This window comes from Sus scrofa, chromosome 6 (genome assembly GCF_054392235.1).
Source record: "Sus scrofa isolate SSC_HxYL_T2T_F1_AM1 chromosome 6, Sscrofa_HxYL_maternal_Yorkshire_Landrace_v2.0, whole genome shotgun sequence".
Lineage (NCBI taxonomy): Eukaryota > Metazoa > Chordata > Mammalia > Artiodactyla > Suidae > Sus > Sus scrofa.
The window spans coordinates 58,463,656-58,490,299 of record NC_139388.1 but is presented as its reverse complement, the minus strand read 5'-3'; the positions used below and the strand labels follow the sequence as shown (position 1 = coordinate 58,490,299).

Sequence of the window (26,644 nt, the reverse complement as noted above, 5' to 3'; positions counted from 1 at the left end):
GTGCTGGAGGGTGTGCGCGTGTGCGCGCCTGCGCAGTAGGGTAGGCGTAGGTGTTAGGGAGGGTGGAGCTACGGACTCTGGTTAGAGGGCTCGCGAGAGGACCAGCGGCGCATGCGCAGAGAAACGCAGGAAAGGCGGCACCTGCGGCCGAGCGAGGAGCGTCGCGCGTTCAGGCCTGAGGAGACCTGAAAGGGCCGGAAATGGTTGCTAGCCTTCTCAGTTGAGCCTTCTTCACCTTCATTATCGCCTGACTGACCAGACTGGAGACCCCAGGCTTCGAGGCTACGGTGAAGGTGACTTGGTTCCCAAGGGTTCCCTGAAACTTGGGGTGTGTGAGTTTGGGCCCTGGACTTGGCAAGGGATAACTTTTAGGCCGCAAGACGGAGCCTCCCAGACGCTCTCCTTGGCGTCGGCCCCTTGGCTCACTTGATCTCACCCTGAGTCAGTTCCAAGGCTCAACCTTCAGGGGAGTCGCCTTCGGTCCCTGCCCAGTTGGGGATTCCCATTGGTTCAGGCTGCCAAGCGGTGGAGATCGGGTCCAGCCCTGTCTCTGGCCTGTGAGGGACAAGCAGTTACGGCCTGCGCCTTGAGGATGCACCAGGGACCCTCCTTTCAGTTTTGGAGTTGGCGGGTCCAGGAAGGAGGTAAACTGAGAGGCACGGGGCCTTTCCGGAGCCCCCCCTCCCCCCCCAGCGCTCCCCAGAGGGAAGGATGCTGGAGGGTGTCACACAGTCAGCCACCCTCAGGGCGTCTCCAGCCTGCGAGGAAGGGTTTACCAGGGGACCAAGGGGGTTTTAAGTGTTACAAGTGGCCAGTTTGCAGGATCTCTTTGCTAAAACTCAGTTCTTTCCCTGGGTCAAATTTACTGATTTACCAGAAAACTCGTTTTAAGGATACACTTAAATACGTTTTTAAAAATTGAAATATAGGCGTTCCCATTGTGGCTCAGCGATTAAGGAACCCTGCTAGGATCCATGAGGACACAGGTTGCCTCGCTCAGTGGGTTAAAGAGGCCTGCGTTGCCGTGAGCTGTGGTGTAGGTCGAAGATGCGGCTCGGATCTGGCGTGGCTGTGGCTGTGGTGTAGGCCGGCGGCTACAGCTCCAGTTGGACCCCTAGCCTGGGAACCTCCCTATGCCGCAGATACAGCCATAACAAGACAAAATAATAATAATAAATAAATAAATAGGAGTTCCTGTCATGGCTCAGCAGTTTATGAACCTGACATAGTATCCATGAGGACGGGGTTCCATCCCTGGCCTCGCTCAGTGGGTTAAGGATCCGGCATTGCCGCGAGCTGTGGTGTAGGTCCCAGATGTGGCTTGGATCTGGCGTAGCTGTGGCTGTGGAGTCGGCCGGCAGCTACAGCTCCGATTTGACCCCTAGCCTGGGAACCTCTATGTGCCGTGGGTGCGGCCCTAAAGAGTCAAAAAGACTACACATACAAACAAATGAATAGATAAATAAATTTAGATAAAAACCCAGTTTAAAAAATTGAAGTATAGTTGATTTACAATGTTGTGTTAATTTCTGCTCTACAGCAGAGGAATTCAGTTATATATATATATTCAGTTTATCTATATGTATATATTTTTTTCATATTCTTTTTCATTATGGTTTAGCACAGGATATTGAATAGAATTCCCTGTGCTATACAGTAGGACCTTGAAAGGAGTCCCTTTTTGAATATGTTCAAGAAAGATTGATATATTTTTCATGAGTACCGCCCCCCCCCCCTTTTAAAGTGGAAGGGCGGTGTCAGGGTCATTGTTAACATGAATGATGGGAATCAGAAGTACTTATTATTTTGAGTTATGGTTCATTTCAGCTGCTGGCAAACCACCTAGTAGTAGTGAAGATTTGTGTTTCTTAGGTAAGCTGCCAACTCTTAGATAAATGTCCCCAGCTTTCTCAACTTGGTTAACTTTTGAATGAATTGAATTAAGATTTGGGGTTTCTTCCAAAGCCCAAAGGAAAGAATTCATTATGGACACACTTTAGAGTTTATCTTATTTGATTTTGTGTTGATTATCTGAGGCTCTCTGTTGCTTTCTCTTTAGCTTTTGTGACAGCATTTCCTTCTGGCATTTCTCCTTATTCTTGAGCCATTTCTTCTCTTTTTCTTTATATTTTATTTTTAACATTCTAAATCATGAAATATGCATCCACAAAAGTGCATAGAACATATAAACAGAGTTTTAAATGAATAATTATAAAGCTTATATCTACATAACTGCCAACAGATTGAGAACTAGAATATTACCATGACTCTGGAAGATCATCTCAAATTGTCATTTCATAATCAAATACCTCTTTTTCTCTTTTAGAGATAGCTTCTAGTCTGACTTTTGTGGTAATAATTTCTTTGAATTTCTTTATACTTTTACTATGTCTATATGCATCCTTAAATTATTAGTTTAATTTTGCTTCTGTTTTGAACTTAGAAATATGAACTTATTGTCTCTGGAATATTTTATGTTGTGCTTTTGTTCAACATTGTGCAATTTTTACTGTTGAGTGTAGCTGCAGTTCCTTTATTTTCTTCATATATGCGTAGTATTCTTTTGTTTGAATAGTCTATGATTTATTCATTTTACTCTTGAGGGGCATTTGCATTTTTCAACTTTATGACAATTATGAATACTGTTGTGGGGAACATTCTCTCTCTTTTTTTTTTTTTTTCTGTAGCTGCACGCACGGCATATGGAAGCTCCCTGGGCAGGGATTGAATCTGAGCCACAGATGCAAACTACACCACAGCTGCGGCAGTGCTGGATCCTTTAACCCATTACTTCAGGGCCAAGAATTGAACCTATGCTTCCTGAGCTGCTGCAGTCTGGTTCTTAACCCACTGTGCCACAGCGGGAACTCCACTGAGAATGTTCTTGTGAGAAGTAGAAAAATGTTTAGTTGGTAAAGAGCTCTTTATGGAATCAGACTATGTTAAATCCTGACTCTGCCACTCATGGGCAGTGTAACCTTGAGAAAGTTGTGTAGTTTCTTTGTGTTTCAGTTCTTTCACTTTTGTAAAGTGGAGATAATTATAGTATTTACCTCGTAGCGTTGTTGTGAAGAGTAATGTAATATAAAAATGTGAAGCATTTAGAACAGTGCTTGACACAAAGCAAGCACAATGTGTTAATTATTGTTATTATTACTATATTCTGTTGCACAAGTGAAAAAGTTTCTCTGGGGAATATACCTAATATTGGGAGTTGTTGGGCCATAGGGTATGTATGCATTCGATTTTACTACTAAGTTGTTCTCCAAGTAGTTTTAACAATTTATACTAACATTGAGGATAATTCTTATTTGCTCTGCAGCTCATCAATATCTGGTATTATTTGACTTTTCCATTTTTTACCAATCAGATTGTTATGCAGTGGTATTTCTTTTTTTTTTTTTCCTTTTTTTTTTGACAAAGAAGGAAAAAATAGCTTTATCGCTTTGCCAGGCAAAGGAGGCCACAGCAGGCTAATGCCCTAAAGACCGTATCCTCATTGTAATTTTAATTGCCTTTCACTGATTATTAATGACATAATATTTGTATTATGGAATTTTATATTGATTTGAATAATTTAACTCCATGATGCATGTCATAATTGTTTAAATATTATAAAATATTTGTGAAGTGCCGCTCAAGCCTCTTGCCCATTTTCCTATTGGGTTATCTGTCTCTTTTTTTTTTTTTTTTTTGGCTTTTCTCTTTTTAGGGCCACACTAGCAGCAGCATATGGAGATTCCCAGGCTAGGGGTCTAATTTGAGCTGCAGCTGCCTGCCTACACCAGAGCCACAACAACACGGGATCTGATCTGTGTCTGCGACCTACACCACACCTCATGGCAACGCTGGAACTTAACCCACTGAGTGAGGCCAGGGATTGAACCTGCAACCTCATGGTTCCTAGTTGGATTCGTTTCCATGGAGCCACGATGGGAACTCCTGTCTTTTTCTTTCTGATTTGTACATGTACTTTATACTTTTTGAATATTAGTCATTTGTTGTCATGTAGGTTGCAGATATCTTCTCCCACTCTATGGTTTTTCTTTCTGTTATCCTTTTGGGGACTTTTGATGAAAAGGAGGTTTTAATTTTAATGTAGTAAAATATATCAAATTGAAATTTTTGGTCATTGCTCATCATGTCTTTTATAAGAAATCTTTTCCTCTACCAAGGCGTTGTGCTTCAAGGGGCAGCATTCACATCATCTGCAATTTTTTTGCCTGGAGTAATAGAAGACAGTGATCCTCCATTCCTTCATATTTTCTTGAATTTTATGCTATGGCTTTTCACATTTTCTTCTTTCTTCTTTCCACCTGAGACAGATTTTTGCATGTTATTTGAGGTAGGGGTCAGTTTCTTTTTTTGTTATATGGATACTCAATTGTCCTAACACCATTTATTGAGAATTTAACCCTCTACTCACAGGTCTGCTATGGCATATCTATCCATGTATCTAGACTTCATATATGGGAGTCTAGTTTTAGGCTCTTGATTCTGTTCCATTAGTCTATTTGTCCCTGTCTCAATTCACACTGTCTTACTACAAATTTATAATAAGCCTTAATACTTGTTAGAGTATATCTTCTCATTTTGTTTTTATTCAGGAGTATCTTAGCTATTTGGGGGCTTTCGAGTTTTCAGGTAAATTTTGTTATCAAAGTTGAGGTGTCCTTATAAAATAAATGGAGGAGTGTTCCTCTTTCTGTTTTCTAGAAAAGCATATTTAATACTGGAATTATTTCTTCCTTAAAGGTTGGTAGAATTTGCCATTAATGATATCTGGTATTAGAAATGTTTGTATGTGTGTGTGTGTGTTTGTGTGAGTGAATATGTGTATGTACATGTATGTGTGTTTGAAAGATTTTTTTTTTTTTTTGACTGTGTCTGCAGCATATGGAAATTCCCAGGCCAGGGATTGAATTTGCACCACGGCAGCCATCCGAGCAGTGACAACACTGAATCCTTATTTGCTGAGCCACAGGGAACTCCTATTTTTAGTTTTTTAAGGAAACTTCATACTGTTTTCCGTAATGGCTACACCAATTTGCATTCCCACCAACAGTGTAGGCGGGTTCCCTTTTCTCCACACCCTGTGCAGTCTAACATTGTGTGCAGATTTTTTTTTTTTTTTTTGGTCTTTTTGCTATTTCTTTGGGCCGCTCCCCGCGGCATATGGAGGTTCCCAGGCTAGGGGTCCAATCGGAGCTGTAGCCACCAGCCTACGCCAGAGCCACAGCAACGCGGGATCCGAGCCGCGTCTGCAACCTACACCACAGCTCATGGCAACACCGGATGGTTAACCCACTGAGTAAGGGCAGGGATCGAACCCGCAACCTCATGGTTCCTAGTCGGATTCGTTAACCACTGCGCTACGACGGGAACTCCCCTGTGCAGATTTTTTTTTTTCCCTCTTTTTTTTTTAATTTTTTTATTTTCCCACTGTACAGCAAGGGGGTCAGGTTATCCTTAGATGTATACATTGCAGTTACAGTTTTTTCCCCCATGTGCAGATTTTTTTAATGGCCATTCTGATTGGTATGAAGTGGTACCTCATTGTAGTTTTGATTTGCATTTCTCTAATAGTTATCAATGTTGAGCATCTTTTTGTGTGCCTATTGGTACATTAACTGATTTTTTTTTTTTTTTCTTTTTAGGGCCTCACCCGCAGCATATGGAAATTCCGAGGTTAGGGGTTGAATTGGAGCTGCAGCTGCTGGCCCATGCCACAACCACAGCAACACCAGATATGAGCCGCATCTGCGACCTATACTGCAGCTTACTGCAATGCTGGATCCTTAACCCACTGAGCAAGACCAGGGATTGAACCTGCCTCCTCTTGGATGCTAGTCAGATTTGTTTCTGCTGAGCCATGTCGGGAACTCCGCATTAACTGATTTTTTTTTTTTTTTTTTTTTGTCTTTTTGCCTTTTCTAGGGCCACTCCTGCGGCATATGGAGGTTCCCAGGCTAGGGGTCTAATCGGAGCTGTAGCCACTGGCCTACGCCAGAGCCACAGCAATGCAGGATCCGAGCCATGTCTGCGACCTACACCACAGCTCATGGCAACGAAAGATCCTTAACCCACTGAGCAAGGCCAGGGATCGAACCCGCAACCTCATGGTTCCTAGTCGGATTCGTCAACCACAGTGCCACGACAGGAACTTCCATTAACTGATTTTTGAATTTTTTTTTGTCTTTTTGCTTTTTCAAGGGCTGCTTCCCGCAGCATATGGAGGAGGTTCCCAGGCTAGGGGTCGAATTGGAGCTGTAGTCACTGGCCTACACCAGAGCCACAGCAACGTGGGATCCGAGCCGCGTCTGCAACTTACACGACAGCTCGCGGCAACGCCGGATCCTTAACCCACTGAGCAAGGGCAGGGATCGAACCTGCAACCTCATGGTTCCTAGTCGGATTCGTTAACCACTGCGCCATGATGGGAACTCCTGATTTTTGAATATTGAACCAGCCTTGCATACTTGGGATAAATCCCATTTGGTCATGATGTATAATTCTTTTTTTACATTGTTGGATTGTATTTGCCTTCTTTTTTTTTTTTTTTAATGGCCACACCCACAGCATATAGTTCTGGGGCTAGGGATTGAATCTGAGTTGTAGCTAGCCTATGCTGCAGCTATACTGCCTACACCACAGCCATAGCAATGCGGGATCTGAGTCACATCTGCAGCTTACACACAGCTCATGGCAATGCCGGATCCTTAACCCACTGAGCAGGGTCAGGGATTGAATTCAACTCCTCATGGATACTAGTTGGGTTCATTATGGCTGAGCCGCAGTGGGAACTCCTTGCTAATATTTTGTTGAGGATTTTTGGTCTATGTTTATGAGAGTTGTTGGTCAGTACTTTTCTCTTCCTGTAATATCTTTGTCTGGTTTTGGTATCTGGCTCATGCTGATTTCATTGAATTATTCCCTTTGCTCTATCCTTTGATCATAGGGAACTGTATAATTTCGTCCTTAAATATTTGGTAGAATTCATTAGTGAGCCCATGTAGACCTTGTGCTTTCTGTTTTGGAAGGCAATTAATTATTTATTATTTCTTTAATAGAGAGAGGCCTATTTAGATTATCCTATTTCTGTATGAGTTTTGGAAGATTGTGTTTTTCAAGGAATGGTCTATTTTATCTAGGTTATCAAATTGATGGTCATAGATTTTTTTTCTTGGTGTTCCTTTATTATCCTTTTAATGTCCTTTGGATTTGTAGTTATGTCTACTATTTCTGATGTTAATAATTTGTGCCCTCTTTCTTATGTTGTTACTCAGCTTGGCTAAAAGCTATCAATTTTATTGATCTTTTCAAAGAACCAGCTTTTGATTTTGTTGATTTTCACTACTTATTTTTGTTTTCAATTTCTACTCTAATTCTTATTTGCCTTTTCTTCAGAAGAAAAACTTTTAAATTCTTCTAGTTTCCTAAGGTGGAAACTTAGATTATCAATTTTATATATATTTTTATTTTTTAAATATATGCATCCAATGCTATAAATTTCCCTCAAAGCACTGCTTTTGCTGCATCCCAGAAATTTTGGTGAGTTGTTTCATTTTTGTTTAGTTCAAAATATTTTACTTTTTTTTTTTTTTTTTGTCTTTTTGCTATTTCTTTGGGCTGCTTCCGTGGCGTATGGAGGTTCCCAGGCTAGGGGTCTAATCGGAGCTGTAGCCACTGGCCTACGCCAGAGCCACAGCAACGTGGGATCTGAGCCACATCTGCAACCTACACCACAGCCCACGGCAATGCCAGATCCTTAACCCACTGAGCAAGGGCAGGGACCGAACCCGAAACCTCATGGTTCCTAGTCGGATTCGTTAACCACTGCGCCACAACGGGAACTCCCAAAATATTTTAAATTTCTCCTAAGGTTTATTCTTTGGCCCATGTGTTAGAAGTTTTTTTTGTGTTTTTTTGTTTTTGTTTTTGTTTGTTTGTTTTAGAAGTTTGTTGTTTAGTCACCACGTATTTTTGGATTTTCCAGTTATCTTTGTGTTATTTAATTCTGGTTTAATTTGATTGTGGACTGAGAGCAGGCATTGTATGACTTCTTGACTTTTACATTTGTTAAGGTGTTTTGTGGCCCAGAATGTGGTCTACTGTGGTGAATGAGCTTGAGAAAAGTACGTATTCTTCTGTTACTGGATGAAGTAATTGGTAGATGCTAATTATATCCTGTTGATTGGTGGTGGTGTTGAGTTCAACTATATCTTTACTGCTGATTTTCAGTCTTTGATCTCTTTGCATTTCAGTTTTGGAGGTTTCTATTGAGATAGCCTCAAGATCAGAGTTTATATTCTTGGCCGTTTCCAGTCTACTAATATACCTCTCAAAGATATTTCTCATTTTTGTTATGGCATTTTTTTCTTTGTCTCTATCAATTCTCCTTGGTTCTTTCTTAGGATTTACATCCTTCTGCTTACATTGCTCATCTGTTCTCGCATGCTATCTACTTACTTAATCCATTAGAGCCCATAGCATATTAATCATAGTTGTATTAAATCCCTGGTCTGATGATTTCAGTGTCCCAGCCATGTCTGGTTCTGATGCTTGCTGTCTCTTCAAATTGTGCTTTTTGCCTTTTGGTATGCCTTTTAATTTTTTTTTCTTGATAGCCTGAACATGATGTAATGGGTGAAAGGAACTGCTGTAAACAGGCCTTTAGGAGTGCAGTGGTAAGGTGTAGGGATAGGATGTGTCCTACAATGCTATGACTAGATCTCAGTCTTTAGTGAGCCTATTTTTCTGGACTGTGAATTTCACAAGTTTTTCTTAAAAATTTTTCCCCTTCTTTTCTTAGGACAGGATGGCTAGAATGGGCTGGAGTTGGATATTTCTTTACCCTAGGTCAGTTTGACTCTGATATTACCCCAAAAGATTAGATTCTGGTTAACTAGTTTCTCCTGAGGACTGGAGCCATTCAGAATGGTTCTTTTTTCCTTCCCCATGCTGGAAGCACAAGGGATTTTTCTCTGATATCTTCTAAGAAACTGGTCAGGTTCCTGGAGGTTGAACTTACAAAAATGAGCCCCTCCCCAAATGGCTAAGTCCCCTTGCAGTTTTAAACTCTCAGAGTTGTCCACACAGAGCCTCCAGAAATTTGTCACTTATAATTCAAGTTTCCTGTCCTGGTACTGGTTCCATGGTGATTTGCGCTCAGGAGTCTGCTCTGCTCTGTAATCAGTGAATCTGTATTTGCCTGTCTCTCCGGTCTTAAAGGCAGTGATTTGCCCTGTGTCCTCACCTCCCTTAGGGATCCAAGAGTTGTTAGTTTTTCAGTCTGTTCAGCTTTTTACTAGTTAGGATGGAATGGCAAATCCCCCCTTACAAGTTCTTTAGATGGGAACCAGAAACTCACAGTCCAACTCATTTTTCACATTCCACTTTAACTTCTTCTTCTTCCTTTTTTTTTTTTTTTTGTCTTTTTGCCTTTTCTAGAGCTGCTTCCTTGGCATATGGAGGTTCCGAGGCTAGGGGTCTAATTGGAGCTGTGGCCACTGGCCTATGCCATAGCCATAGCAAAACAGGACCCGAGCTGCGTCTGCAACCTACACCACAGCTCACAGCAACACGGGATCCTTAACCCACTGATCGAGGCCAACGATCAAACCTGCAACCTCATGGTTCCTAGTCAGATTCGTTAGCCACTGAGCCACAATGGGAACTCCTGAGAAACATTTTTATTCATTCATTTAACATATTTTTTGAGTATTTGATATGGGCCAGGCACTGTTTTAATCACCAGGGATACAGCATTGAATAAACAAGCATCCTTGTTGTTAGGAAGTTTACATTCTGGTGGTGGAGATAGGCAATAACCAAATGAACAAATAAAAATATCAGGAGGTGATAACTGACACGAGGCAAATCAAAAGGTAAGGTAGGATGATCAAGAGGAGGAGTGTGTGGGGCACTGATTTAGACAGGATCGCAGGGAAACCCTCTCTGACAAGGTGACATTTGAGCAGACTCCTGAACACAATGAGGGGAGGAACCATGACAAGATTTCGAGAGAGAGTTCCAAGCAGAGAAAACAGTAAGTACAAAAGCAAGAGGAAGCATCATGCCTGGAGTTTTTGAGCCACAAGGAGATAAGAGGAATAGAAGGTTAGGAGATGAGGCCAGAGAGGTAATGGGAGATCATGTAGGGCCTTTTAGGCCATAAAAGTAGGACTTAGGTTTCTATGCAGAATGAGAGAGGAAGCATGGCAGGGTTTTGAGAAAGGGAGTGACATCAGATTTGTTTTTGAAAAAGATTCCTATGACTGCTCTGTTGTGAATAAACTAGGAGGAGTCAAGAGTGAATCAAGGAGAGTAGTTGGGAGCTATTCTGACGTCCCACATGGAAGCTAGCAGTGGCTTGGGCTGAGATGGTAGAGGTGTAGGTTGCAAGGAAGAGCTAGCTACTAGGGAAGGGGAAACATGATATTCAGGGATATAGTAGACATCACTGTGGAAGGAAGAGTGGGAAAATCCAAATAAAATACAAGAAACTCCCAGGACCAGCTTTTAAACAGGCTGGTGTGTGGTCATCCAAGTAGTAGATAGAATTCCAGGACAGAAGGTTCAGGTGGCAGCATTTTCAGGTGATAGTGGTTCTTGGAGTCAGTTCACTTATTCATTAACTCACTCAGCATGTATTTCTTGAAATTTTCTTTGTGTCAAGAAAGCCGTGTGGTACTGAGATACAAATGGATAGAATAAGCTCCTCCTCTCAAAGAGCACAGAGTCTAAGGAGCAAGACATATATCAGCAGACAATCCCAGTACAAGGTGGCAAGCGTATAGTTGAGGTTGCCAGGGACATCTAGGGGCATCTGGAGAGTCGGAAAAGGCGTCTCAGGTGAGAAGATGGTTGGGCATAGTCTGGACAGATGAATAGGTAGGTGGAGGGAGAGAGAAGGATATTCTAGGCCAAAAGACCCCACTTATATATTTATTGAGATTGAGAACATGCGGTAAAAGAGGCTGGATACATAGTGTGAGAAAAGGGGTGTATATATACATTTATGACTGGATCACTATGCTGTACAGCAGAAATTGGCTCAACACTGTGAATCAACTATACTTTAATAAAAAGGTTTTTTTTTGGTCGTCTTTTTAGGGCCGTACCTGTAGCATATGGGGCTTCCTAGGCTAGGGGTTGAATTGGAGCTGCAGTTGCCAGCCTATACCACAGCCACAGCAATGCCAGATCCATCTGAGCCACATCTGTGACCCACACCACAGCTCACAGCAACACCGGATCCTTACCCACTGAGTGAGGCCAGGAATCGAACCCATATCCTCATGGACATTAGCTGAGTTAGTTAACCACTGAGCCACGATGGGAATTCCTCCAACAAAAAGATTTTTTTTTAAAGTTAAAAAAAAGAAGAGGCCGGATACATAGACTGGAAGAACTAAGAATAGCTCCTGAGGGTCAATTGTTAGCTTTTTTGGAGTCTGTGTTGTTCACTACGGATACTCAGCACCTAGCAGAATCCCTGGTACATCATAGACACTCTCATATTCATGGAATGAATGAAGGTGACTTGGCCTTTATCCTGAGGGCACTGGTACCTGTGAAAGGTTTTTGAGCAGTAGAGAAATGTTTGAAAATTTTTCTTAGCTTGGAATGAAAAATGAAAATTTTTCTTAGCTTGGAATGGAAGAAGTTAAAGAGGATGAGGCTTAACCTAAGGCAGAGGTTTGGAGGTGAAGTAGAATATTCGAAAGATGCTAAAGTCAGGCTGACCTTGCCCTCCAAGACTGGGTAAGGCCCAAGTGTGCCTTCTACAGTCTCTTGGCCCTTCCTCCCAGTTTCTTTGCAGCCTCGGCTCTCCTGTGGGGCCACCCCTTCTACCCCATCATTCATGGGCTGTGGTCCTGTCTGAATCCAGTTGTGCTGCTGGTCCTGTCTGTGCCTTCTATGTTTCATCTGTCTCTGACGACCATCATCTACCTGGCCTGGGACTCAAGCGCTGTAAGCCTCTCTCCCCAGACCCCAGACCTTCACGGGGAGTGCGAACCAGATTTTTCCATCCATTCTTGGTCTAAAGACCATGTTATCTTCTTCTCTGACTCCCTGAAGACTCTTAGTCCTCTGCCCTGGTTCCCCTCCCACCCTTCCTTTCCACAGTCCTTCCTTTTCTGGGAATTTTGATGTTCTGAACCCCATTCCATCTCTCCACAGTCAAAACAAGTGGTCTGACAACACCCACCATGGGGCTGTTCACAGTGATTGCCCTTTCACTCACTGTCATCCTCCCCATCCCCATCTACCTTGTATATGGCCTCATCCGTGGGATTCCTGTCAACGCCACTAACTGGGGCAGGCCTGTGATAGCTTCCAAATCCCCTTCCCCCCCGCCCCCCCCCCGAGTATCCAAAAGGAGGAAATCCTACAAAGCCATGTTCAAGTTGCTGATTAACCTGGTGTGGGACTTTCTAACTTTATCTCTTCAGCCTGGCATCATATATCCCTCAGAACAGACCTAACAGGCAACTCTTAATACCAACTTGCAACTGATGATGTCCCTGGACCTGGAAATGCTTTTATTCCCAAGGATAGGGACATTTTTTTTCGGTGGGGGGGGGGCAGGGCGGGAAGCCCATGGGGCCTGGCTTTGCACTTCCCTTCCCAGGCCCCATCCTCCCTGGTTACCACTTTCGCTGTGTTTTCTCCATCCCCTTCCTCAGTATATACAAATGCCCATTTTATATGCCATCAGTGCTGCCTGCAGAACCTGTTTCTCAACTGATCTCCCTGGCTCCTGGAATGAAGCTGGGGAGGTAGGTGGTCAATAAATCAGTCCACTGGGATTCCAAGCACAGGGTGTGAGCAGATTTTTTTCTACAAATGTATCAGATGTTCAGTTTTTCTCTCATGAGTGTCTCTTTTTTTTTTTTTTTTTTTTTGCTTTTTAGGGCCGCACCTTTGGCATGTGGAAGTTCCCAGGCTAGGGGTCAAATTGGACCTGCATCTGCTGGTCTACACCACAGCCACAGCAACTTGGGATCTGAGCCACATCTGTGACCTACACCACAGCCCATGTCAAGGCTGGATCCTTAACCCACTGAGCGAGGCCAGGGATCGAACCTGCATCCTCATGGATCCTAGTTGGGTTCATTAACTGCTGAGCCACGAAAGGAACTCCCAAGTCTTTCTTTCTTTTCCGAGCCAAATGTCCAGCCCTGAGTTCCAACGCTCCCCTTGCTGTGGCAAATTCAGGTGCTAGATTATTAGACTTGCTTTATCCTTGAGCCAAGAGAAACCCAGGAAATGGTGGCTTCAACAAAGATGGAAAGGATATTAATGCACTTGCTGATGGGATGTGGTAATCCTATCATTGGTCTAAAAATTATTTTTTAAAAAGAGGTTCCAAGACTGTTGTGGACTGTGTATCTGTGAGCTGAGTTCCAGGGAACTAATGCATTGTTTTGCTGAGCGCACCAGGGGCCCCTATCTGCTCGGTAAGAGACATGGCAGGTTTTACCACGGGGCTAAATCAAATGAATTTGCCTAGCGGGTGATAACGGCCTGGGTGTGGGAGGCCTCTGGAGTTGGGGGCAGTGAACCTCCGTGTCATCAGCCATTGGCTGGGGTACCTCGTAGTCCCACCCTCTCACGCTCCTTCCTTCCTGTAGCCCCCCAACCGCGTGTTTCCCCCCAGCCCCCCCGCGCCCCCATCCAAACGATCGGGCGGCTTCAAGACCCGTGCTTTTGAGTCGGGTAAGGTGGGAATCAGGGAGGAGGCTGTTGCCTTCTCCCCTGATCAAACGGTCTGAGTTTTGGGAACCTGTTTGGGAACCCAGGAGCTCATCCTTTCTGCCCTCCCCCCACTCCTCCATTTCCGGCTTTGGGATTGGAACTTGTTGGGGCGGGGACGTTGGAGAGTAGGATTTTACCAGATAAACCGAAAGGAGTGGAATGGAGATCTTGGTGGGTCTCCACTTGCTACTCCAAATTTTTCTTTCCTCTGGCCACTTGTTGCATGTCCTTTGGCACCTAACTGCAGGGTTGTTTGAATTGGGAATATCTCGTTTTGTTGTAGGGAGCACTGATCAGCGCTAGGAGGCTGATTTCTATAGCAGGTGCTTCTCTACAAAGCTCTGGGTCCTTACTGTCTAAGGCTGAGTTTAGTAGCACCCTTGTGTGTGATGCGCGGGTTTTCTTTTGGACTGCTGTTGGGAATCTGTTTCTTGGTAAGGTACCTTATACTTGTCCTCACAGGACTGGTGTGAGAAAAAAGTATTGTCATCCTGTTTTAACCAGGAGATCCAGAAGTAAGAGAGGTCCACACAGTGAGTCAGCGGTAGAGCCTGGCAAAGGTTCTTGTCTCAGCACTCCCTGCGGTTTTATTCTGGACATTTACAAACACATACAAAAACATAATGTAATGAATTACTTTGTACCTGTCACCCATCTTCAGTAATGACCAACTCGTGACCAATCTGGTTTTATCCCTCCTCCCCACACTGCATGCCTTCCCATTATTTGGAAGCAGATCCCAAATTTACCATTTCATCTACAGGTATGTCAGTACATTCTCTAAAAACTAAGAACCCTTGGGGAAAAAAAAACTGACAAAACTATTATCACATCTAAAACAAATAACAGTAATCCTTTAATATCATTAAATATCCAGTCAGCGTTCAAATTTTTCTGGTTGTCTCATTTTTTTTTTCTGATAGCTTTATATTTTTTAAAACAGCTTTATTGAGACATAATTTATGTATCATACAACTCACCCTTTTAAAATATACAATTCAGTGGCATTTAATATATTCACAGATTTGTGCCTCCATCACTACAATTTTTGTATATTTTCATTACCCCTAAAAGAAAGCCCACATTCCTTAACCATCACCCCAAGTGTCCCAGCCCACAACCCCAGCCTTAGATGAACACTAACCTACTTTTGTTCTGTAGATTTGCCTATTCTGGACATTTCTTGTAAATGGAATCATGCAGTAAGTGTAGTTGTTTGTGACAAGATTCACTCGTGTAGCACATATCAGTACACACTTTATTTTTATTGCTGAGTTGTGCATTGTATGGCTATACCACGTTTTATTTATCCAGTTACCAGTTGGTGGACATTTTCTGTTGTTCCCACACCAGGACTGTTGTGAAACTGCTGCTGTGAACATTCATGTAAAAGTGGAGTTTTTTGTTTGTTTGTTTAGACATATGTTCCTATTTCTCTTGACATAAATTTAGGAGTGGAATCCTGGATCTGTGTTTAACTATTTGAGAGACTGTCTCATAATTTTTTAAAAGTTCATTTGAATCATCAGCCAAATAAAATTCATATGTTGCAATTCATTGCTATTCTTCTTAAGAATCTTTCAATCTGTAGGTCTTTCTCCTTTTTTCCTTCTTGAAATATATTTGTTGATAAAACTGCGTTGTTTGTCCTGTGCAATTTCCAGCCATCTGAAATTTGCTCGTTATCTGCCTGTGATGTTATTTAGTATATTCTCTGTCCCCTGTATTATTTCTAATACATTGATAATTAGGTCAAGTTGATTGTTTTGGGTTCGATGTTCTGGCAAGAATAGTTAATGAATGGTTTTATGTACTTCTCCTAGGAGGCAAAGAAAAAAAAAAGCCAAGTGCCTGAAGGTCTCTTTTTGAGATGTTGACAGCTGTTGAAGATCACTGTCTAGATTCATATATTTAATAGAAATTATAAAATGCCGGTATTCTAAGTTTATTATTACCTCCTTTTTTTTTTTTTTTTTTCCTTCATTTTTGGCCACCTCGAGGCATATGGAATTCCGGGGCCAGGGATCAGATCCGAGCTGCAGTTGCGGCCTAAGCTACAGCTGAGTCAACACGGGATCCTTTAACCCACTGTGTGGGACTGGGGACTGAACCTGGGTCCCAGTGCTCCTGAGACGCCTCCAATCCCATTGCACCACAGCAGAAACTCCTTTCTTTCTTTTTTTTATTAGCTACACTAATTCTAGGAAGATACATCACTTATCAAATATTCATTAATTATCCTGGCATACACTTTAAAAGGCACGAGAACAGTGAACTTTTTGATTTTTTTCTCTTTATTTGCCAGCTTATAAATGAGTTGTTGCCTAATATCCTTTGAATATGATCATTGAAATTTTTAACTTTTAAAAATTTTATTTATTTTGCCCTTTTTTTTTTTTTTTTTTGTCTTTTTGCTATTTCTTGGGCCGCTCCCGCGGCATATGGAGGTTCCCAGGCTAGGGGTCGAATCGGAGCTGTAGCCACCGGCCTATGCCAGAGCCACAGCAACTCGGGATCCGAGCCGCGTCTGTGACCTACAGCTCGCAGCAACGCCAGATCCTTAACCCACTGAGCAAGGGCAGGGACCGAACCCGCAACCTCATGGTTCCTAGTCGGATTCGTTAACCACTGCACCACGACGGGAACTCCTATTTTGCCCTTTTCTTAAGGACTGCTTTTCTCTAGAGCTCATCTCTGAAAGCTGTGAATTCTCAAAGGGCTCAGTCTGCTTTATTTATGTTTTTCTCTCTCTTTTTAACATTTTTATTAAAGTATAGCTGATTTACAATATCATGTTTGTTTCAGCTGTGCAGCACAGTGATTCAGATATTTTTTTTTCAGATTCTTTTCCCTCATAGGTTATTACAAAATATTGAGTATAATTCCCTATGCTGTAAGTAGGTCCTGAGATTTTTAATATCTCTTTGAACTCATTGATTTTAAACATATTTGTATTTCTCTGAACTCATTGATTTAAAAATATTTGATATGTTGGTTTTTTGTTTTGTTTTTTTCTTTTTAGGGCCACACCTGTAGCATATGGAGTTTCCCAGGCTAGGGGCCTAATTGGAGCTACAGCTTCGGGCCTACGCCACAGCCACAGCAACTCAGGATCCGAGCCTCGTCTGCAACCTACACCACAGCTCACGGCAATGCCGGATCGTCAACCCACTGAGCAAGGGCAGGGACCGAACCCGCAACCTCATGGTTCCTAGTTGGATTCGTTAACCACTGCGCCACGACGGGAACTCCAAGTCTGCCATTCTTGATGTCCTTAAGGTCAGCAAGGAAGGAGATCCCATACCTGCAGACACAGGAACTAGAGTCCACCCAGGATGACAACTGTTAATGACAATATGGAGGCCCAGAATGAGGAACCTCAGCTGTCTAAACCCTCGGATTCCAAAACCATGGTTGTTACTACCTCAGCTTTCCAGTTCTTAGTGCCCGAGACGTTGCCTACTGAGGAAGTACCTGAGGAGAACCAGACTTTGGACCCTCTGTCAACATACCCTTGGTCCGAAGGAGAGAATGAAGACACATTGGAGACCCTAGACAAAGACGAGCAGAAAGACGAAACCCCCCATGACCGACCATACTGGACCAATAAAACTGAGTACTTCCTGGCCCAGGTGGGCTTCTCTGTCGGGATGAGCACCATCTGGCGCTTTCCTTATCTGTGTTTTCACAATGGAGGTGGTAAGCCTGGAGACCAGGAATCATGGACCCACAGGGGCTGGGCGGTGGGGGGGTGAGGAGTCAGAAACCTATCCTGGCCACTCCAGGGCCTTTGAGTCATGAAGGGGCTGAGGATCTGGGAAACTGATCAAGGTGGGGGCCAGGTACCTGAGTCCCTAGAGCCTTGGGAGTATGGGAGCAGGATATCTGAGATTTTAGTTTCCTAAGTATGGTGGGGCTGGAGGCCTGGGTCAAGGGTAGAAGTGGAGACTAGGTATCTGGGTCTTCCTTGAACTGGAGACTGGACACCTGGGACTATGAGGGGTGTGGGAACAGAGTCACAATGCCTGTAGCCCTGGTGGGGGGCCTGTTTTCCAGATGTCCAGGCCAGATGGTTCTCAGATCCCCTCCCCGAACCCCCTGCACAGGCAGTTTTCTCTTCATCTATATCCTCATGCTGTTCTTGGTGGGGGTTCCTCTCCTGTTCCTGGAGATGGCAGCTGGTCAGAGGATGCGGCAGGGAAGCATTGGCGTGTGGAAGGCCATCAGCCCCTGGATTGGGGGTTTAGGGTATACCAGCTTCATGGTGAGGAGCCCTGGGCTGCCCAGGCCTAACCTTTACCCCCACCCCCATCCCAGCCCATGTCCCTCGGTCAAGTCCCTTCAGGTTCCCAGTCCGCTGTCAACCCCCTTCCCTTGGCTGGCGCACCTCTCTTCCTCATCCCCAGAACGCTTCATGGTCCCTAGGTGTGCATCATCGTGGGCTTGTACTACAGTGTGCTCCTGGCCTGGAATTTCTTCTATTTGGTCCAGTCTTTCCAGTCTCCACTGCCTTGGTTATTGTGCCCCATAGCCAACAACCTCAGTGCTTATGGTGAGAAGGGAAGGACGAAAAGGGCAAATGGGGGAGGGCTGAGAAACGGACGGGGGAGGGAGGAAGATCATGGGGAGACCATGGTGAAATGGGATCGGGGTGGGGGGGGTAGATGTGAGGCCGGGGAAGCGCACCTGGTCTTGCAGTTCCCTCCACGGCCGGTCCACCTCAGATCCCGAGTGTGCAAGGACCACACCCGCTACCTACTTCTGGTACCGGAAGGTACTGAAGGCCACAGATGAAATCGAGATGGGTGGGTTGCCAATCCTGCATCTCAGTGTCTCTCTCTTTGTGATCTGGTTAATTATCTGCATCTCCATGATCAAAGGGCTCAAGTCCACTGGAAAGGTGAGCCACCCTCTAACTCACTGATCTAACGGACGTCCTTCTGTCTGAGACCCCCCCCCCCATAGTCTCCCGACTTGATGCTTGTAGGTCTCCAACCTCTCATCCCTTCTAGTCTGACCTCTGATTCCCAGTAGCCTTTGAGCCTGCGGTACAAACTCCCACCTCTGCTGAACTCTGTTTCTGCATCACACTTCCCACACAGATGCTGTATGTCTCAGTACTCCTCCCCTACGTCATCCTTTTCTGTCTTCTTATCCAAAGTCTGAAGATGAAAGGTGCAAATTTTGGTCTCAAGAATTTGTTGGCTGCCAAGGTGAGGCAGCTGCCACCCTTTATTTCTCTTATTCAAATGGGGGCGTCAAGGGCTGGAAGGTTGTTTGTCTGCCAGTGGCCCTCCCAGCTCCCTCCTTCACTCCCTTGTCCGTGTATATCCCTCCCTTTCTATGCTAGTTTGCTTCTCCTCCTCAGGTGCCAGCCCTGTACTCTGTGGAAGTGTGGCGCCGAACAGGGAGCCAGCTCTTTTTGTCCCTGGGCCCCGGCTTTGGCAGCTTCACAGCAATCAGCTCATACATCCCTCGGTCCAATGACTGTGTCATTGATGCCTTTGCTGTGGCTTTTCTCAACTTGGTCGCCTCAGTGACTATCACAGTGTTTGTATTTGCCACCTTGGGCCACTTGGCCACAAAGGACAACGAACTCTGTTACATGATGTGAGCCTAACCTTTCATTCGGAGATCATCACAGAGACCAAAGTCTTAGAAATAGCCCACAGAACTCCAGGCTAGGCCCTCTTCCCTCTGGGACGTTGGCTGTCAATATGGGGCCCTCACATTGGAGCATCCTAAACTTTAGAAACACCCGAAGCTCACCACCTTTATCTCTTTCAGAGCTGCCTTCCTAAAGTAGGAAGGCCCCAGAATTAGGTTTTCAAAGGTGGGTTCACCCCATTCTTAACTGGGGCTGTCAGGGAAAAATGAAAGGCTATCTTCAGCTGAACCATAGACAAAAAAAAAGGCCCGCTGCCCTAGAGTCCTCATGGACTCTCCTGCAACTTGCATTCCAAAGACGCTCATCAGACATTTATAAAATGTCTATCTGCCAGCCCTGTGTTGAGCTCTGGCGACACAGCCACTGGTAAATTGGACTACCAGCCCTGACCTCAAGAGAATCACAGTCTTTTGAGGAAGTAAATACTAAACAGATAATCAGGAACTAGATAAGGCCTGGTAGCAGGGCTGGTGAGGAGATGGAGAGAAAGGAGCTATTAACTTCCTGGGGCCGTCAGAGAAGTCTTCCTAGTAGAGGGATTCCTGAGCTAAGTCTGTCTCCTGACAAGTAATCACTGTTAGTGTTCTTTCAAATATCTCCAGTTCATAGACCTATATAAAAAACCATTTTAAAACATTAGATCATACCAAACTACTTTTCTGCAGTTTGTTGATTTGCCCTTATGAAGACAGATCATGAGGGTGTTCCCATTGTGGCTCAGCGGAAACGAATCTGACTAGTATCCATGAGGACGCAGGTTCACTCCCTGGCCTCACTCAATGCATTAGGATCTGGCGTTGTCATGAGCTGTGGTGTAGGTTGCAGATGCAGCTTGGATCCTGTGTCGCTGTGGCTGTGGTGTAGGCCAGCAGCTGTAGCTCCTATTGGACCGCTAGCCAGGGAACCGCCATATGCCATGGGTGCAGCCCTAAAAAAGACAAAAGACAAAAAAGAAAGAAAGAAAAAAAAAAGATTATGAAAAGATTTTCTTGGCAGTAAATAGAGTTCAGTGAGCTGGAGTAAGGCTTTGTAGGTGTTTGCCGCATAGAGACTGCTTAGGAGATGGAACTGAGACTGCTTAGGAGATGGAACTGAGTAGACTGAATGGGGAGAGAGCAGGGTCGTTCTAGGCAGAGAAAACATCAGGTATCAAAATACTGAGATAACGGAATGCATGGCAAGTTGAAGAAGGTTGAGTGGTTGAGTAGGGCTAACCTGCAGAAGGTTAAGAGAGTTGCGAGTAAAGAGGTTGAGAGGGCAGTGGATTAAGAAAGCTAAGAAGCCATAATGTTACCCTGAGATTGTCTAGTAGGAGGTCAGAGTCCTAAATCCCTCAGTGATGCCATAGGAAAGACCCCTCCAGGAGGCTACTCAAGTCGGAAATTCTCTAGCCTCCCACAGACATCACCGTGGTTATGAAAGTAGGTGTCAGGCAGTACATGCCAGGCTCAGCACTGGCTCTCCTTCAGTTAGATCGAAACTTCCAGGGTAGTGATTTCCTTTTTCACCTAGGAGGCTGTCATAAAAGACCACATGGTTTTATAGAATTCTACCCCTGTCCCCAGGAATATTATGACATTGATAAACATGGTCGATGCTGAGATGATCCCCCCTGAGGCCAAGCCCCCAAAGAATGTGTATCAAGATCCAAGCTCTCTCTACCCCTCGTGGCTCAACAGCCTCCCTGAACACATCAAAATCGCTATCCTACCCTATTTGGTGGAGTGTGACTTATCTGAGCAATTGAATAAGGCAGGTAAAGGTTGGGGATGGGACCCTAGCGTTCCTCATCAAAGCCTCTAGTGCACCAGAGGCTTCCGCGCTGCTTAGGTGTCTGTAGAATTCCAAAAGGCAATTCTCAGAAGCATCTTGGACAACCAAGGCCAAGGCTCACAATATCCTGGTGCCTTAAGGCAACTTGCCTCTGCAGCCCCAAGCACAGGAGTTCACATCAGCTTGTTCACTCCAACCCCAAAGAGGGGCTAGACCAGCAGCTGGTTTTTTTGTTTGTTTGCAATTTAGGGCTGACCCCGTGGCATGTGGAGGTTCCCAGGCTAGGGGCTGAATCAGAGCTACAGCTGCTGACCTACGTCACAGCCACAGCAACGTGGGATCCGAGCGGCGTCTGTGACCTACACCACAGCTCACGGCAATGCCGGATCCTTAACCCCAGGGATCAAACCCACGTCCTCATGGATCCTAGTCAGGTTCATTACCCCTGAGCCATGATGGGAGCTCCCCAGCAGCTGTTTTAAGAGGACGTCAACATGTCTCAAGGCCAGACGAGTGTGGTAATGTCCACTCACAGTGCTGCAGACAATTGCCTAGGGGCGGGGATGGGAATGGAGTTAGGACTCTAGAGACTGAGCTCGGAGCCCTCACTCCCCCTCCTTTCACACGCAGGTTATGGTGGGTCCAGGCGTGGCCATCGTGGCATTTAGTAACATTATCACTGTGTTTTCTGGATCCACCTTCTGGGCCATCGTTATCTTCACGTTGCTGGTGAACCTGGGGCTGAGCACCATGGTAGGGATCATACAAGGCATCGTTACCCCTCTCCAGGATACTTTCTCTTCCCTGAGGGAATATTCAAAGCTGCTCCCAGGTACTCTGACCTATGACCCCCATCCCACCTATGGCCATGGTCTAGTTTAACCCCACTGGGACTCTTCCACAGCCCATGATGAGTTCCGACCTTGATCTAAATCTGATGTTTGCCTCCAGTGAGCATCTGTGTGCCTATGTTCCTGGGAAGCCTCCTTTTTGTGAGGCCCTCCGGCTCCTACTACGTGAACCTGCTGGATGATTACTGGGCATCTCTGGCCCTCTTCTTCATTGTCATCTTGGAGTCTGTGGCCATGGCCTGGATCTATGGGGCCAGGAGGTGATGTCCCAAGCCCAGGATCTCCTGCCCTGCACAGTTAGGGTTCCTATCGAGCGTTGGTTCCTCCTTTTACTGCCAGGTCTCTTATCCCAGGGCTTACAGAGCACCCCCAGGAGGGTGGGAAGGAGAAAAGCATGGGCTGGTTCCAGGGAAAATAGCTATAAAATGGAAAAGTGGTGAGCAGTCTCTCACAAGTCCTGGGGGCTCCTGAGCTCTTTCAGGGTATCTTGGCTATCTGAGACGAGTAATCCCTTGCTTCTCAAAGTGGGCTCTGAGGGAGTTCCCATCGGGGCTCAGCAGAAACGAACCTGACTAGCATCCATGAGGATGTGGGTTCTATCCTGGCCTCGCTCAATGGATTAAGGATCCGGTGTTGCCATGAGCTGTGGTGTAGGTCACAGATGCAGCTTGGATCCCACGTTGCTGTGGCTGTGGTGTAGGCCGGCACCTGCAGCTCTGATTTGACCCCTAGTCTGGGAACTTGCATATGCCGCTCCTGTAGCCCTAAAAAGAAAAAAAAAAAAAATGCGTGCTTTCTGAACTAGCAGTGTTGACATCAGCTAGAAGCTTATCAGAAATGCAGACCCTCAGGCTCCACCCCAGGCATTTGACTCTATCTGTATTTTAGCAAGAACTCCAGGTGATTTCTATGCATACTAACATTGAGAATCACCATGTGATCCAAGAGTGGCAGTGGTTACAGGTGATAGTGGCTCTTGGCATCAGTTGGTTCATTCATACACCCAATCACTCTCAAATATTTCTTAGGGGCTCCTATGTGCCAGGCAGGCCTTGCATTGAATATCGAGGATACTGGGATAATTAAATTTAGTTCCTGCTCACAGAGTCCAAAGAGGAATATCCTTGGGCAGGGTGGTAAATCTGATAGAGGCCGCAGGGAGGGCACTCTAGGAACACAGACTTTTATCTAAAGAAGATTGAAGTCAGCCAAGGAGAGGAATCTCGAAAGATGAAGGGGGGAGTTTGTCAAGGGAGAGAAAGAAGGGTGCTCCAGGCAGGAGAAACTGCGTAAGTGTTGGGATGAAGAAGGTGCACCACAGAAAGCTGGCTATGTGGGCTTGAGGAAACTACATTAAGGAAATTGGTTTTTATCCTGAAGGATGATAAAGGAGAGAGAAAAAATTATTTAAAAAATATCCTGGGGCTTGGACCAAAATCAGGCTGAAAGGAGATGAATTAGAGGGCAGAAAACTGGTTGTGGAGGTGAACAGAAAGGTTTAAGAAGTGTTAAGGGACCTCTCCCAGGCTGGGTTTGGACTGACCCTTACACCAGGCTGGGTACGGCCTGGACGGGCCTCCCAAAGTCATGTGGCCCTTCCTCCCAGGTTCCTTGCAGACCTGAGTATCATGCTGGGCCGCCCCATCTCACCCATCTATCGTTGGCTGTGGTGTTTTCTGTCTCCATTCGTGCTGCTAGTCCTGTTCTTAAGCACCCTGATTCACCTGTCTGTAAAGAAGATCACCTACTTCGCCTGGGACTCAAGAATTGTGAGCCCCCCCCACTCCCCCCGAAACAGACCCCATATCCCCCCAAGGAGTGGAGAGAAGACTTTTCTTTTTCTTTATTTATTTTTTAAATTACTCAAATGAATTTATCACATCTGTAGTTGTATAATGATCATAACAATCTGATTTCACAGGATTTCCATCCCACAGCCCAAACATCCCCCCACCCCCCAAACTGTCTCCTCCGGAGAGCATAAGTTTTTCAATGTCTGTGAGTCAGCATCTGTTCTGCAAAGAAGTTCAGTCTGTCCTTTTTTCAGATTCCACATGTCAGTGAAAGCATTTGATGACGGTGTCTCATTGTATGGCTGACTTCACTTAGCATGATAGTTTCTAGGTCCATCCATGTTGCTAAAAATGCTTGTATTTCGTTCTTTTTTTTGTCTTTTTGTCTTTTTGCTATTTCTTTGGGCCGCTCCCGCGGCATATGGAGGTTCCCAGGCCAGGGGTCTAATCGGAGCTGTGGCTGCCAGCCTATGCCAGAGCCACAGCAACACAGGATCCGAGCCACATCTGCAACCTACACCACAGCTCACGGCAACGCCGGATCATCAACCCACTGAGCAAGGGCAGGGACCGAACCCGCAACCTCATGGTTCCTAGTCAGATTCGTTAACCACTGCGCCACGACGGGAACTCCTATTTCGTTCTTTTTAATGGCTGAGTAATATTCCATTGTGTATATGTACCACATCTTCTGGATCCACTCCTCTGTCGATGGACATTTAGGATGTGTCCTCGTCTTGGCTATCGTGCATAGTGCTGCAATGAACACTGGAGTACACCTGTCTTTGCAAGTCGTGGTTTTCTCTGGAGAGATGCCCAGGAGTGGGATTGCTGGATCCAATGGTAGTTCTATGTTTAGTTTTCTGAGGAATCTCCATATGGCTTTCCACAGTGGTTGCACCCATTTACAACCCCGCCAACAGTGTACAAGGGTTCCTTTTTCTCCACACCCTTTCCAGCACTTCTTGTTTGTACACTTTTGGATGATGGCCATTCTGGCTGGTGTAAGGTGGTACCTCAGAGTGGTTTTGATTTGCATTTCTCTAATAATGAGTGATGTTGAACATCTTTTCATGTGTTTCTCGGCCATCTGTGTGTCTTCTTTGGAGAACTGTCTGTTTAGATCTTCTGCCCATTTTTGGATGGGGTTGTTTGTTTTTTTGGTATGGAGCTGCAGAAGGTGATTATAAATTTTGGAGATGAATCCCTTGTCCGTCGATTCACTTGCAAAGATTTTCTCCCATTCTGTGGGTTGTCTTTTTGTGTTGTTTAGGGTTTCCTTGGCTGTGCAGAAACTTTGAAGTTTGATTAGGTCCCATTTGTTTATTTTTGTTTTTATTGTCAATACTCTAAGAGGTGGATCTGAGAAGATGTTGCTGTCGTTTATGTCAGAGAGTGTTTGGCCTATGTTTTCCTCTAGGAGTTTGATAGTGTCTGGTCTTATATCTAGGTCTTTCATCCATTTGGAGTTTATGTTTGTGTATGGTGTTAGGGAGTGTTCTAATTTCATTCTTTCCCATGTGGCTGTCCAGTTTTCCCAGCACCACTTATTGAACAAGCTCTCCTTTCTCCATTGTATATCCTTGCCTCCTTTGTCATAGATGAGTTGGCTGAAGGTGCGTGGGTTCGATTCTGGGCTTTCTATCCGGTTCCACTGATCTATATTTCTGCCTTAGTGCCAGTACCATATGGTTTTGATGATTGTTGCTTTGTAGTATAGTCTGAAGTCCGGGAGCCTGATTCCTCCAGGTCCATCTTTCTTTTTCAGGATGTCTTTGGCTATTCTGGGTCTTTTGTGCTTCCAAACAAACTTTAAAATATTTTGTTCGAGTTCTGTGAAAAATGTCCTTGGTAATTTGATAGGGATTGCACTGAATCTGTAGATTGCCTTAGGTAGTATAGTCATTTTGATAATATCAGCTCTTCCAATCCACGAGCATGGTATGTCTTTCCATCTATTTGTGTCATCTTTGATTTCTTTCATCAGTGTCTTATAGTTTTCAGAGTACAGGTCTTTTGTCTCTTTAGGTAGGTTTACTCCTAGGTATTTTATTCTTTTGGATGTGATGGTAAACGGGATTGCTTCCCTAATTTCTTTTTCTTCTCTTTCATTGTTAGTGTATAGAAATGCTGTCGATTTCTGTGTATTAGTTTTGTATCCTGTGACTTTGCCAAATTCGTGGATGAGCTCTAACAGTTTTCTGGTAGAGTCTTTAGGATTCTCTAGGTATAGTATCTTGTCATCTGCAAATAGTGATAGTTTTACTTCTTCCTTTCCAATTTGGATTCCTTTTATTTCTTTTACTGAGAGAAGACTTTTCAATCCACTCTTGAAACCAGGACACAGTTGTCTTATTCCTCGACTCCCTGGGGATTCAGTTATTTAATCTCTTGCCTTGGTTCATCTCCTACTCCACCCTCTTCAGGCTCCCGCTTCAGAGAACCTGGGCCTTCTAAACTTTCCTCCCTTTCTCCACAGTCAGATGAAGTGACTCGAGTTTATCCATCATGGGCTAAAGTCTTGCTTACAGTCCTCATCCTGGTCACCATCCTGCCTGTCCCTGCTTACTTCTTCCACACCATCGTCAGGCGGCTGGCTTCTGCCACCGTGATCCACAGTATGACCACGGTAGTCTTCAAACCCGAAGCCAAAGGAGGTTCACCAAAGGGCCTTCCACGGCTTCAAGTGAGGCAAAGCCTGAAGAAGATGAATAAAATGGATAAATAACCAGGGTAAAAACTTTCTACCATGTGAGTATTTCCTCTTGGAAATAAAAGACTTGGTTCTTTTGGCA

At 44.7% G+C, this 26,644-nt stretch overlaps 1 protein-coding gene across 14 annotated transcripts; it reads left to right on the top strand.

The window, feature by feature from the left end:
* The first annotated feature begins 109 nt into the window (after positions 1-109).
* LOC110261362 (orphan sodium- and chloride-dependent neurotransmitter transporter NTT5-like) lies at positions 110-26,644 on the top strand. 14 transcript variants are annotated; one of them, XM_084961471.1, is made up of 12 exons: positions 110-293; positions 17,202-17,396; positions 17,871-18,028; positions 18,190-18,316; positions 18,489-18,664; positions 18,867-18,977; positions 19,133-19,374; positions 20,998-21,184; positions 21,836-22,037; positions 22,157-22,316; positions 23,663-23,825; positions 26,329-26,644. In XM_084961471.1, exons 3-12 carry the CDS (start codon positions 17,897-17,899, stop codon positions 26,575-26,577), a joined length of 1,749 nt encoding a protein of 582 aa, XP_084817597.1. In that variant the 5' UTR covers positions 110-293; positions 17,202-17,396; positions 17,871-17,896; the 3' UTR covers positions 26,578-26,644. The 14 variants fall into 14 exon arrangements, with proteins under 14 accessions (XP_084817597.1, XP_084817595.1, XP_084817594.1 ...); XM_084961469.1 differs by having other exon boundaries at positions 17,202-17,463; XM_084961468.1 differs by having other exon boundaries at positions 17,194-17,463.